The sequence below is a fragment of the Salvia splendens genome, chromosome 13 (assembly GCF_004379255.2).
Source record: "Salvia splendens isolate huo1 chromosome 13, SspV2, whole genome shotgun sequence".
Classification (NCBI taxonomy): Eukaryota; Viridiplantae; Streptophyta; class Magnoliopsida; order Lamiales; family Lamiaceae; genus Salvia; species Salvia splendens.
Window position 1 is genome coordinate 32,526,569 of NC_056044.1, and position 13,901 is coordinate 32,540,469.

At 35.6% G+C, this 13,901-nt stretch overlaps 4 protein-coding genes across 5 annotated transcripts; 3 read left to right on the forward strand and 1 right to left on the reverse strand.

Annotated features, from left to right (window-relative positions):
• Window positions 1-2,731: 2,731 nt before the first annotated feature.
• LOC121761695 (CASP-like protein PIMP1) lies at window positions 2,732-4,137 on the forward strand. Its single transcript, XM_042157335.1, has 3 exons — window positions 2,732-2,951; window positions 3,310-3,442; window positions 3,815-4,137. The coding sequence occupies exons 1-3, from the start codon at window positions 2,782-2,784 to the stop codon at window positions 4,010-4,012; spliced, it is 501 nt and encodes a 166-aa protein (XP_042013269.1). The 5' UTR covers window positions 2,732-2,781; the 3' UTR covers window positions 4,013-4,137.
• A 374-nt stretch (window positions 4,138-4,511) lies between these two features.
• Window positions 4,512-7,252, forward strand: LOC121761128 (very-long-chain enoyl-CoA reductase-like). The gene is made up of 4 exons (XM_042156725.1): window positions 4,512-4,733; window positions 5,064-5,103; window positions 6,075-6,820; window positions 6,948-7,252. The coding sequence occupies exons 1-4, from the start codon at window positions 4,665-4,667 to the stop codon at window positions 7,014-7,016; spliced, it is 924 nt and encodes a 307-aa protein (XP_042012659.1). The 5' UTR covers window positions 4,512-4,664; the 3' UTR covers window positions 7,017-7,252.
• A 1,042-nt stretch (window positions 7,253-8,294) lies between these two features.
• Window positions 8,295-10,796, forward strand: LOC121762746 (actin-1-like). 2 transcript variants are annotated; one of them, XM_042158728.1, is made up of 5 exons: window positions 8,295-8,334; window positions 9,173-9,250; window positions 9,346-9,739; window positions 9,814-10,427; window positions 10,507-10,796. In XM_042158728.1, exons 2-5 carry the CDS (start codon window positions 9,191-9,193, stop codon window positions 10,570-10,572), a joined length of 1,134 nt encoding a protein of 377 aa, XP_042014662.1. In that variant the 5' UTR covers window positions 8,295-8,334; window positions 9,173-9,190; the 3' UTR covers window positions 10,573-10,796. The 2 variants fall into 2 exon arrangements, with proteins under 2 accessions (XP_042014662.1, XP_042014663.1); XM_042158729.1 differs by lacking the exon at window positions 8,295-8,334 and adding an exon at window positions 8,554-8,578.
• A 105-nt stretch (window positions 10,797-10,901) lies between these two features.
• LOC121762747 (ENTH domain-containing protein C794.11c-like) lies at window positions 10,902-12,900 on the reverse strand. Its single transcript, XM_042158730.1, has 4 exons — window positions 12,779-12,900; window positions 12,570-12,692; window positions 11,567-11,728; window positions 10,902-11,306 (listed from the first exon to the last, which is right to left on the reverse strand). The coding sequence occupies exons 1-4, from the start codon at window positions 12,880-12,882 to the stop codon at window positions 10,907-10,909; spliced, it is 789 nt and encodes a 262-aa protein (XP_042014664.1). The 5' UTR covers window positions 12,883-12,900; the 3' UTR covers window positions 10,902-10,906.
• Window positions 12,901-13,901: the final 1,001 nt, after the last annotated feature.

The window sequence follows — 13,901 nt, forward strand, 5'->3', positions numbered from 1 at the left end:
TAAGATACTGTTGGTTAATTTTTTTGGTATGCTAAAAATACCATTTTGAACTATCCACTTGCGAACCATATTTACTTTCAATCTTTTTCCATATATAATTAAAAAAATGCAACCATACATTTTTATTGTTGAAAATTGATTTGTATAATGGACAAGGTCTTATATATGACATCGAAGATCGAACGATGGAGTAATGCCAATATCTATCTGTTCAATTTTGCAAGGTAAAAATTTACGATTAAGGTATAAAATTAGATATTAATAATATTAAGGAATAAAATTAGCTATTATTAACATACAGCTTATAAAAAATGAGTGGAAAATTTTCCCACCCTTTTGCAAATTGCATTCTATATGGAGTATTTACTATAATTATTGTGCCGATTACAGTTGGCATGAAATAAAATAGTGCATTATCTCAGCACAAATATTGCCTCCGCCAATTAAGGGTCAAACATGCACATGCAAGATAAAATTAATACTGAGGTCACTTAATAATTCTAATATTGGAGTAATTATTAATTGTATTAGCTACATAAATATTATTCTACGCACTAAGAGCTTCAACAATGGTGCATAGAATTTTACACCGGGTGCACCATGCACGCACATGTTATGATAATACACAAAATTGGGAGTAAAATTGCACATGGGCTACTAGCCCTTCGTGCTCCAGGCGATGGCTGTTGCGCATGCATGTCACTTTGGTAATTAGGTGTCATTTTACTATCATTTCGATTTTCTAGATAAAATATTACCAATAATCTAGGATTTAGTCATGAGATTATTTTAGTTAGAGGGGGTTGACTATGACTAATTATCACATGATTAATCATCTAAGATTGAGTTGTAGGATTCAATCTCATGAACCATAACAATCTACATATTTAATCTGATATACAATGTTGCAAACTGAACAACCCATAAGTGTTTATAGCACCCGCGATTGTATTATGGATTGATTTACATGAAGTGTTTTAATTTAGTGTAGAAGTAATTGTGAGACTCATGCACGGTAGCGGATGCAATCTTTTGTGTACTGCAATACGAGAGAGGAAAATGCCATGCTTTCTCCTAAATAGTTACCAAATTAATACTCTCTCTGTAGTACTCCGTCCACAAAAAATAGTCTCATTTATGCACAATACGAGTTTTATTGAGAATTTGATAAAGTAAGAGAGAATAAGAAAATGTGGGTAATGTAAGAGAAATATGTAGAATAGATTTGTAAAGTATGCGAGAGAGAAGAAAAGGTGGATAAAATATGAGTCATAAACTTTCAATTTTTAAAAAGGGATATTGGCATATAATATCATGAAACTTTCAAAAAGTTGGGTTTTTCCCACGAACTTTAAAATTGACAAATAATATCACGAACTTTACCCCGGGTTTGTTATTTCCCATGAATGAAAAAATTCATGTTATTTTAATAGATTGAAGAACAATTTTGGAGGGAGTGTTTCAAGAAAAACTATCTTCAAAGATTGAAAAATTTGAAGCTCTCAAAATTATTGCCGAGAAATTATGAAAAAAAATCGGTATCATAATATTATTTGGGGAATTTTTTCATTCGTGGGAAAAATAAACCCGGGGTAAAGTTTGTGATATTATTTGTCAATTTTAAAGTTCATGGGAAAAATTCAACTTTTTGAAAGTTTCATGATATTAAATGCTAATATTCCTTTTAAAAATTAGATATTTTTTTTTGTAGACATCTTAAAATAGTAAAATGAGACTATTTTTCATGAATGAATAAAGTAATTTAACTACGTGATAGTAGTTTAACTACTTCTCCAACCTAATATAAAATCGAATGACAGACTACGATTTACTTAAATAAATCCCACTTCTCATTTATAAAACTAATTAAGAAATTAATCACGACCAACTCAGATGCATTGACTTGGAAAGTCCACGAGGCAGAAGTCAACCATAATATACTTGTAATTACACCCCAAAAACGGGAAATTCGTGTAAATCAAGTTCAAACAATAAAAATCAAGATAAATTGCATAACTAATAAAACTAAATATAACATAAACTTAATTACATTAATTATATACTAATAGAACACTCTATTATAATGTTAACATAAAATAATCTACCACGTAGATATATAAATTGGTAAACCTTTATATATGTACGAAATTTCTTTATAACTACTCGTATTTTATTCAAAACATCGACTAAGGGAGTACAATTACACCTCTAAATTAAAATTATTTTTCTTTTGCACTCTTAAATCTAAAATTCTGAATCCGTCGTTGATTCAAAACGACTGTACATAAAATGACATGCATGCGCAATATCAAAAATAATACTCCCCTCGTCCTTGTCCTTGAAAATTTGTCACATTTTCCATTTTTGTTCATCTCAGAAATTTTGTCACATTTCACTTTTTACCATTTTTAGTAATGGACCTCACATTCCACTAACTAGTTCTTACTCACATTTTATTATAGAACTAATATTTTAAAAGTATGACCCACTACCTACTAACTTTTTCAATTCACTTTCCATTACATTTCTTAAAACCCATGTCCAGTCAAATTGTGACAAAATTTAAGGGACGGGGGAGTAATGGCTAGTATGGAATAAAAGAACGACCTAAATATTGCCACTTGTAACGTGCAATATTGTCACGATCAGCTGGCTGTGGTCATCATATATCTTAAAATGTATAAATAACCCTTAAACCTAGCTTCAATTCCACAGCATTAGGTTTCCATCTAAAGAAAAACAAAACAAACTGATCAATAATTAGGAAAATTATATTGAAGAATGGCTCCGCCGCCGTCCTACGCCGTGTCGCCGGTCGTGTCGCTCATTGTAAGGCTTTTAACGTTCATATGCCTCTTGATATCGCTCATCCTCCTCGCCACCGCCACCGGCACTGCGTCGACCACCTATGCGGACGTTGAAGTCAGATTCAATGACTTCATTGCATACCGGTACGTATGCATGCACATGAAATTGCTACAATTAATTTGTTCTTTTATCGTTAGTTAGAAACTAAAGAGTTAACTTTCAAAATAAAGGTCAAACGAAAATTTAAAATGGTAAACATTATTGTTTTGTGATATTTTGACATTGATATTGTAAAGTTACAGTTTTACCTCCCTTTCATTTCATTCATTTTAAGTTGCAAACTATTTCCATCTGATAAATCTCTCCAAGAGAAATTTGTTCTGGATCCGCCACTAAGTGAAAGATTTGATAAGCAACTGTGTAAAGAAATTTAGAAATTTTCTCTCATTTTTGTAATTTTAATTCAAAATATTTTAAAACTACTTATTCAAATTTTGGCAGATATTTATGTGCCGCAGTTGTGATCGGATTAGCATACACAGCCATGCAATCAGCCTTCACCGTTTACCATATAACGACTGGAACTCGATTTGGAGGCAATGGCCTTGTTTTAATTGATTTCTATGGTGACAAGGTAAATCAACTAAATTCTTTATTAGTATTTTCTATTGGTTATTTTAGTATGATATGTACAATTATTTATTAGTATATTTAGCGTTATTGACTTTTACAATCATGTGGATTCCGTTTTGATTTACATTGACCAAGTAATACAAAAAAATAGTTTGGAAAAATTAAAAATTGCTTTTTTCCATTGACTGAGGGTGCTAAAATAACCTTTTTCGTTAAAAATAGGAAATGCAAAAAGTGGAAAATTATAAAAAAGAATTCTTCACAACATCCTTTGTAGTTTGTATCCTACACGAATGGTCTAGCACAAGACTAATGGGTTTGGATTTAAGCATCGACATAATATTATAACTAGTCTCTTGATTTGAAATCACAGGCGGCGTCTTACATTCTCGCGACGGGTGGTGCAGCGAGCATCGGAATGGCCTTGGACTTGAAGGACCTAGGAGATGCGCTGGGAATCAGCAATTTTATGAACGTCGCCAATGCCGCTGCCAGCCTTTGCTTACTAGCATTCCTCGGCACCGCCGTGTCTTCAATATTCTCGTCACTTGCTCTTCCTAAAAGAGTCTAATTTCAAGTCTATATTTTTCCATTTAATTTTGATTGCTTTGCTTTGTAAGTTCAATTTGGTTGGTATGTGATGGAGTTTGCTAATTTTGTTGTATGGTTTATTCCTTGTAAGTAATGTGCAATTAAGCTCGAATATGTAAAATTGTTAATCTAATTTTTTTTTCTTCATACATGTTCCTACTTATTTGGATTTTACATTTGGGCATGGTAAAGAACTTTAATTTAAGTCTTCGGCTTAACTACTACTACTACAATGCTGAGCCTTCGGTTTATATTTTCAATAACTTTAATTCAAATAATAACCCATTTTCGATAGCATTTATATTAAATGTTTTTTTCCAAAATTATGACTATATAAAGAAATAAATTAAAAAATTTCGTCTATAAATTGAAGGAAAAAAATAAATAAAATTTGAGCTAAATAAATCAAATTAAATCAGAATTAAATACACCTTAAATCACAAATTAATGTGGCGAGGGTAGTTCATCAGTATATACAGGTTGCCCATCTGCTCCAACCAATCTTATTAATTGCCTCATCACTCACTCATCAGTCAATCTCCGCCCAAATTTCACCATAAATTCCACCCCATTTCTTGTTTTCAGGTAGATCTTCCTCCATTGGAGCTCCCAGCTGCGTGCGGCAATAAACGATGAAGGTTTCCGTCGTCACTCGCAGCGGCCGCGAGCTCATCAAGGGAGGCCTTGAGCTCACTGATTCCGTACGTTTCTTCCGTTTTCCAATCGATTTATGCTCTTTCATATCTGGATTTGAAGTTCTGAGCTGTGAATTTCGTGTGACCTACTTTACTTTCAGTGATGTTGTAGTTGGTGAATTACCGTGTTCATAGTGGATTTGGGCGTATGGGATTGGGTATATGTAATCAAACGGTGTATAATGTAATTGGTGTAGTTCATGTAGGTGAAGTGTTGATAGAACTTTTTTAGGTAATTAGTAGTAGTAGATTTGGAGTTGAATTTGTGAGAGTTATGTGTTGTGTTTTTGGTGAATGAGGGTTTGATTTGGGATCTGATTTGGTGTGAGTTTGCAGGCTACTGTGGCTGATCTGCAGGAGGCCATTCACAAGAAGAGTAAGTTGCTTTGGGTGTCTGTATTGCTCTTGTTTTTGGTTGGATCTTGTCTTCTTTGGGAATTGCTTCCTGATAAAGTTACTCAGGATTGAACTGTGGACTATGTGGATTTGTTTTTTGTTGTGATTTATTTGTTACCAAGGTGTGTGAGAAACAGAGTACCAAAACTTACAAATTGGGTGTTTACAGGCGAATGCTTTCAATGAGATTAGGATACGAACAATGTTAACCCTGCGTATAGTGAAAACGAACATGAGTTCTTTGGACTTGCTTGTACTTAATCTTGGTAGGATGTGATGGGTGTGTGTGTTTGTGATCCATATAGTTGTGAATTACGAACAATTAAATTAGGATATGAACATGAGTTATTTGGAAGTATGTTGTATAACTGAATAATTGATATACAAATTCACAATAATCTTGGTGGGATGTGATGGGAAAGGATGTGTACGTTTGTGATCCATAAAATTGTGAATTACTATGCGGAAACATAATTATATCCAAAAATTTATTTCTTGAATAGCTCTTTTGGTCTCCAGAAATCTGTAAAAACAGTCCCTTTTTCTTGGTTTGCGTTACAATTCAATTCACACACTTCTGGAATGGAGGAATATAGGAATTCTTGTTTCCCATTGCTCATTGCTTTGCTTGGATTTTCATTCTATTAAATTCAGAATGCTTAATCTGAAACTGGAACTTTGTGAATGATGTATGTATACAAATTTCCTGCTCATGTGCAAAATTGCATGCTGTCTCCATCACTCCATAACCGCTTACTTTTTTTTGTTTTTTTCCGTTTAAGTTAGATAACAATTAGTTATATGCTGACACACAATATTCTGATTATGTTGAGCTCCTGTCTGTCATGCTTCAAGTGGCAGTTTCATAGTATTGGGTTGTTTCACTTGTTTGTTAGTTTTTCATTTATCCCTACGATATGGTGATTAAATTTCCTTATATTCCACCTACAGCCAAAAAATACTACCCGTCCAGGCAGCGCTTGACCCTCCCTGTCCCGTCTGGGTCAAAGGAGAGGCCTACCGTCCTTAACTACAAAAAGAGCCTGAAGGAATACACCGAGGGGAATGAGTTAACTGTCGTTTTCAAGGATCTCGGCACACAAGTCAATTATAGCACTCTTTTCTTCTTTGAGTACTTGGGTCCTCTGGTTCTCTATCCAATCTTTTATTACTTCCCTGTATACAAGATCTTCGGATACAAAGGGGAGCGCGTCATTCACCCGGTTCAGACATATGCCATGTATTACTGGTGCTTCCACTACTTCAAACGTATCATGGAGACCTTCTTCGTGCACCGTTTCAGCCATGCAACGTCACCACTCTCGAACGTCTTCCGGAACTGCGCTTATTACTGGACTTTCGGTGCTTGGATCGCGTATTACGTGAACCACCCGCTCTACACGCCCGTGAGTGACCTCCAGATGAAAATTGGCTTTGCTGTTGGGGCAATTTGCCAGGTTTCCAACTTCTATTGCCACATTTTGTTGCGAAATCTTCGAAAATCTGATGGAGGCGGCTATCAAATCCCTCGTGGATTCCTCTTCAACATTGTGACCTGTGCAAACTACACAACTGAGATCTATCAGTGGCTGGGCTTCAATATTGCGACGCAAACTGTAGCAGGTATCGTTTTCATGGTGGTAGCGGCTGCCATAATGACAAACTGGGCACTTGCCAAGCACCGTCGTCTAAAGAAGGTGACCATTCTTCATTCTTATCAACTGTATCCAAACAACAAACAGCTTAAAAGTTATGAGGTGTATCATATTTTTGTTATAGTCATCATGCTTTCTGATTTGTATGTAATGGTGACATTTCTTGCAGCTGTTCGATGGGAAAGATGGACGACCTAAATATCCCCGGAGATGGGTGATACTGCCCCCGTTCCTGTAGAAGCGACAGCCTTCGGGTTTACTTCTTCTTATCTAGCGAAACGATCTACGCTGCTGCCTGTTGAAGCTAGTCGATTCTTGTAGCCACGAGTTTCATTTATGTTGAAGATGGATTTGTTATTCTATCATTTTCTGCTACTCTGCTATAGCTTGTTGTGCCCCTTTATTCCTAAAAAACTAGAGGAAAAACAATGATTTAGATATCTTTCTTTTTATGGTATTGTCAACTTTTTGTTATTTTGAGTTTGAATTACATTTGTTGTTAGATTCACCATTTAAGAAATATGTTAACTAAGTGTAATGCGAGAACAAATATATCAACGTGAAAGTCTTATTATGGAGTATGTGATGTAACTTGGAAAGAGTCGTAAAACATGTGTATTCATTAAGATTTGAAATGGTAAACCGGGACTCCTAAAGTGGGACGGATGTAGTACTTTTTAATGTGTTTGAGTCTGCACACGAGATTCTCTGTTGGCAAATTGTCGAAAACTTAGAGACTTTGATCAAATTTTCTCACTTTTCTCACCTTTTCTCTTCCCTCTCATACTTTACATACTTTTTCTTTTTATCTTTCTTGGTTTTTCTATTTTTGCTCTCCATCTCTCTTACTATACCAATTTTTTTATTAAAATTTGTGTTGTCCATAAATGAGACTAATTTTTATGGACTGAGGGAGTATACTACTACTAATACTTAGATATTTAAAGTTGAATTTATACTAGTATAATCAATCAACATGTGGATGGTTATAGCTTAAAGGCTTGTTTAGTTTCCTAGTTTTGTCTATAAAAATAATTCTTATGCATTTAAGCTCAAAATATAATAGTAAAACGTACATAATCTCTTGGTTCCACTTTCGTTTCGAAATCGTCAAATTTCGGTTGATTTTTTCAATGTTTTTTTTTTTTAATTTTCCATGATATTTCCTGGTTGTAGCCAAATACTATAATTGTGCGTATTTAAAAATACTTGAACCGAACTAGTAAAACAAATAATTTGATTTTAGCTATAGGCCAATCCAAACATGCCAATCATAATAATAATTTCAATAATTTATACCAATTAAGGCATGTTAATTTCATTGGAGTATATTTACCAGAAATGTAAAAGTAAAAATAGTAAAAGGAAAAAGTATAGTAAACGCGAAAATAGCGGGAATTTTGAAGATCTGCGTGGCCCACAACATGCCAACCTCCACCGTAGATCCAAACTGTTTTGATCCAACGCTACACATTTCTCCATTCTCTTGTTATAACTCCCTCTTCAACGAACCATGGTTTCGTCTCTCTCCCTCTACAACTACTGCGTTCCGGAAGGTACATTTCGCTTTCACGTGAATTCAACTCGATGCATTTTATCATCGTAATAATTTTTGCTCGCATTCGTTTTCCTCTTTCGCGCCAATTTGTGTTGATGTTTGTGCCGTCACCTTTGGTTCGTCTCTGCTGACAACATGAGCTTAGACGAGTAGTTTTTCATGTTTAATGATGAATTTTGTTCCTCGATTGTGTGGAATTATTGTTTGAAACTTTGAATTCGTGCGCGATCACGTCATTGTAGGTGAGACTGTTTGAGTAATTTCAATTTATCGGATCTGCATGTTAGAATTTGATTCCGAGCGATGATTTTTATGAAATGCATTAAATTCGAGTTATGATTGATGTTGTTTCATGATCGGCTGGGATGATACGAATCTCATTTTGGTATTGCGTCAGTTCTCATATTTGCAGGAGTCGATTTGCGTGATAATGTGGATAATCTATGAAGTTTTTAGCTGAAAATGATCTAAAAAGTGCATACTAATAATTTCCATTTCAGAAAATGGTATTATTATTGTTTGTATGATTCACATTTATGACGCTGCTAGCTCTATTGCCTTTGGCGTTCTGTTTTATTTCTGATGATGTTTTTCCAAATATTCTTTTTGTTTAATGACCAAAACAAACTAGTGTCCTTGGTTGCTTTCCTTTTTTGTTGTATCATTGTATGATTATTAATGGCTGCTCATAATTTTGGAAAGTTGGAGGAGCTGTTCCGGCTTTGGTTCTGTATTTTTAGTGGTAAATTGGAAATTTTCCTTATATCAGCTGAAAATAGGATCATGGAATAATTTTTATTATATCACAGATTGTGCTAATTGAAGCTATCTTTTAGTATTAGAACTAGTGTAAGATGGCAGAATCAGAGGACATTCAGCCACTCGTCTGCGACAATGGAACTGGAATGGTTAAGGTATATTGACAAATTCATTGTCTATAAACTTGTTTAGGTATCTGCTTTCTGGCCCTAATTTGATCTGTCTTGTGGAAAACTTTTCTGTGGCTTAGGCTGGATTTGCTGGAGATGATGCCCCACGAGCAGTGTTTCCTAGCATCGTTGGTCGCCCCCGGCATACTGGCGTGATGGTGGGCATGGGCCAGAAAGATGCGTATGTTGGTGATGAAGCTCAGTCTAAGAGAGGTATTCTGACTCTAAAGTACCCCATTGAGCATGGTATCGTCAACAACTGGGACGACATGGAGAAGATCTGGCATCACACGTTCTATAACGAGCTGCGTGTTGCCCCTGAGGAGCACCCTATTCTCCTGACTGAGGCTCCACTCAACCCCAAGGCTAACAGGGAGAAGATGACTCAGATCATGTTTGAGACATTCAACGCCCCTGCTATGTATGTCGCCATTCAGGCCGTCCTGTCTCTGTATGCCAGTGGCCGTACGACTGGTAAGCATCTCGTATATGCTAATCACTTTGTAACTTAACAATGATGTAAATGCTGATAACTGTTTCTTGTGAAGGTATTGTGCTGGATTCTGGTGATGGTGTGAGCCACACTGTCCCCATCTATGAGGGGTACTCACTGCCACACGCCATCCTTCGTATCGACTTGGCTGGGCGCGACCTTACTGACTACCTGATGAAGATTCTCACTGAGCGTGGCTACTCTTTCACCACCTCAGCAGAGCGGGAAATTGTGAGGGACATGAAGGAGAAGCTGTCTTACATTGCCCTTGACTACGAGCAGGAGCTCGAGACTGCAAAGACCAGCTCCTCTGTGGAGAAGAGCTACGAGTTGCCTGATGGGCAGGTGATCACCATTGGCAACGAGCGTTTCAGGTGCCCTGAGGTCCTCTTCCAGCCTGCGATGATAGGTATGGAAGCTGCTGGTGTCCACGAGACCACGTACAACTCCATCATGAAGTGCGACGTGGATATCAGGAAGGACTTGTATGGCAACATTGTGCTCAGTGGTGGCACTACCATGTTCACTGGCATTGCTGACAGAATGAGCAAGGAAATCACTGCCCTCGCTCCGAGCAGCATGAAGATCAAGGTCGTTGCGCCTCCTGAGAGGAAATACAGTGTCTGGATTGGAGGCTCCATCTTGGCATCCCTCAGCACTTTCCAACAGGTTACCTCCACATCTTACAACCACTTTTTTTTTGTAATAAAAAAAAATATTCTAAATTTATTCGTTGTCGTCGTTGCAGATGTGGATCGCGAAGGCTGAATATGATGAGTCTGGCCCATCTATTGTGCACAGGAAGTGCTTCTAAACATACGATGCAAGCGGCTGGAAGTGCAGGTCGTAGCATACTAGTTGCAGCTTTGTTATTTCGATATTTGCTGATTCTGATATTGAATCGATGAACTTGAAAGGCTAGGATTTTGTTTCTTGATATGTTCTTATTATCCCCAAATTTCATTTGTTGTGAAGTTCCGGGACATAGTTTCCTTGTGTACTTCAATTCTTTCTTATATTGAATTACATATTCTAATACTAGTATTCTCTTTACATAGTTTAAGCTCTTCTGTTTCCATATATCCAATGAAAAAACATAATAACACTCATAACACACACACAAAGACACACACTCAAGGTGCACATGTTTATACAGAAGACAGTAGCGAGGCTCTGGTCTGAAGTTCCTTGTCCCAAAATGGATGATCTTCTTCCATGGCAAGTGAGCAGCCTTTTACGTTGTCATTTTCAGCTATCATGTTGGTTTTTAATAACTTGGTGTATTCATCTGATCCCAATAAGTTAGCCTTGGCTGTAGCATCGCGATGGCCGCCCAAGAAGAGGGATTTCGATCTGAAAATTGGGCGACGGTCAGCATCGTCATCCGAGCTCTCATCAGCCAGAGTCTGGTTGAAACTCCCGAAGCCTTTGATTTTTCCAACGGTGAGCTTCCTTGCTCTTGCTCTTTCTTCTTTTAGATATGACCTGTCTTGGAGTAGACTCACAACTCTCTCTGATTTATTCTTCACACTCAATCCCCAGTTGAATCTGCATTAATACACCAATACTTTTATTAATCTCTTGATCATTAATTCTTGAATTTACATTTCTTAAAACCCGAGTATAGTTAAAGTGAGATAGGTTATCATTGGCGGAGGCAGTATAGAATATGAATGTTAAATTTAGTTGCGCTTAAATTCACAAACTCCCTAGCGCTTCTAGTTTTGCACGTAAACTATAAATTGTGCGTGCAAATACACGAACTTTCTACGTTGAGATGGAAAAGACAAGAGTAAAAGAAAAAGTACCCTTTGTTATCTATGAAGTGAAAAGTTGCCATATCTGAGATGGTGTCTTGATGGATCTCAAATTCCTCAGCAATTCTTTGTGGTCCATGTGTGAGAAGGTGTTCAAGAAGGATTAGAGCTTTGTAGGATGCCCTCCAGTTCCATGCTTCAAATTTTGACAACCTGAATCACATAAAACATAGTATTTATTACTAAGAAATACGTCACTATTTAATATAATTTAAAAACAGGATTTGGATAATTGGATTTGGCTAGAGAATTTATAAATATTTTGTTTAATATCATGCATAGAATATAGAGGTAACTGTGCCAAAACACACAAACTTGAACACGATTCTGGTTTGCATATAGTATACTATTATAAATTCTGCATACAAATACACGAACTTTCAATTTTTCTTACTTTCACATTTTCGACGAGATTTAATCTGCGGTGGAGGCCAGAATGCCTTATATTGGTAGTTTGATTATGGTGGAGGAGAGCGAGCTCACCATCCCAAAGTCTTCGTCTAAAACTATAGTATCTTAATTTATCGATTTTTTAATATGTAGAAACTCATATAATGTGACGATGAAACACATTTTAGTCATGAATTTTTTTTCCCTCCAACGATACGACAAGTTCAATGCCAAGAAGCAGATATTGCAATTTTTTGTCGATTTTAAATTCCAATGATAGCCGTGGCACTACCAATCTAATTCTATTTCAATTCCTTCTAACTATTGTCATTTTTTTTATTAAATCCTAATAAATGTTAGTACATGTTTTAATTAAAATAATAATATTAAAATTCTAAAAAATTAAGGACGTGATAATCTTTAAGCTGGTTGATGATTTCAATAATCCAATCCAAATACCCTAAACTGGTAGTATTCTTTTTCCAAATTCCAAATCCGATAGATAAAAAAAATTACTACTATAAAACATGAGCATACATTCATATTTTTTTAATATTGCAATATATTTCTAAAATCGAAATAAACAAGAAAAGAGAAAGGTCACCTATGATGCAGGATATGAACAATTCTCTCATAATCATCAACTTCAAAGGCAGCTCGAGCTATGATTCTCATGGCATGAACATCTGCTGCCAATGAATCTCCATTTGTCACATCTTCAGTCAATCTTCACATACATACATACATATTAATTAAATGAAACATCATAGAATCATAAAATATGAAATGAAAATAAATGGATCAAACTCTCACATTTGTGCAGGTGTTACATCAGTCAGAACCAATCTTGCTGTCTTGATCTTCTCTCTCAAGAAAAAAGAAGCTTGCCTCTTGAAATCCTCCATCAAAGGCCCCATTTTTCTTCCCACTTTCGATTTTATCTCTCTAATCTTGTGGTTTTTCAATTTTATGCAATAATGGGCTATTTATATATAACTAGTGTATCTATTTTTGAATACATAAAACTAGTCTAGATGAGGTAGGCAATGTAACTACTCCATTATAGCAAAATGAGAATTCAACCACTCTATAAAATGGATTTGCATGTATATTGGAGGAAGATAAGGTGACTTCAAAAATCATTTCTTTAATCAAGATTTGACTATGAGATTAACAGAAAACTGGCGAATTCCATCATTAGGTTGTGAATATTTAATCTATTTTATTTGTCTTTGTGTGCTTGTTTTACTGTTGATGTGTGGTTTAATTCCTAATGAGAATAGAAAATTCAATTTATGATGCTATGTTTGACCATTTGTGGAAGTAATATTTGATTTTTGTTGAGTCTTGACTCATTGTGATTTTTGTCCTAAATGATGGTTGGCATTTATGCAATTGGTTGTGGAAATCTGTACTAGCAATAGTAGTGCCTAGACTCTAGAGTAAATTGTGAAATTATTGGTGGGGTTTTGGCTCTTAATTTGAAAATCTCTAACATAATTATTAGAGTGATGATTGCATATTAATTCCAAACAATGGACGGCGTTTCAATTTCGATTCAACAAAATTATTTATATAGAGAGAAAATATAGTTGAATCTATATACTAATGAAGAGAAAGATGCAATGAGTAGTAACAAGAGAAACAAAAAAAATAGTAGTTCATGTATATTAATGATGATTACTTTTTCTACAAATTAAAAATCAACATTTTTTGTTGGACAAAAAAATGTGTTACATCTTTCCAGAGGCGAAGGGCGTAGTTCGTATGGAATTAGACTCCTATTTCGATAGATAGATAAATAAACAGAAAATTTTACAGACCGTGTTACGGTGGACTCGAGCCGAGCCCGAGACTTTTGTTGTCGGCCAAAATTAAACTCTCCTATTTTCAGCCATTATACTGTAATCATTATCCAATATTAGAACAGATCTAT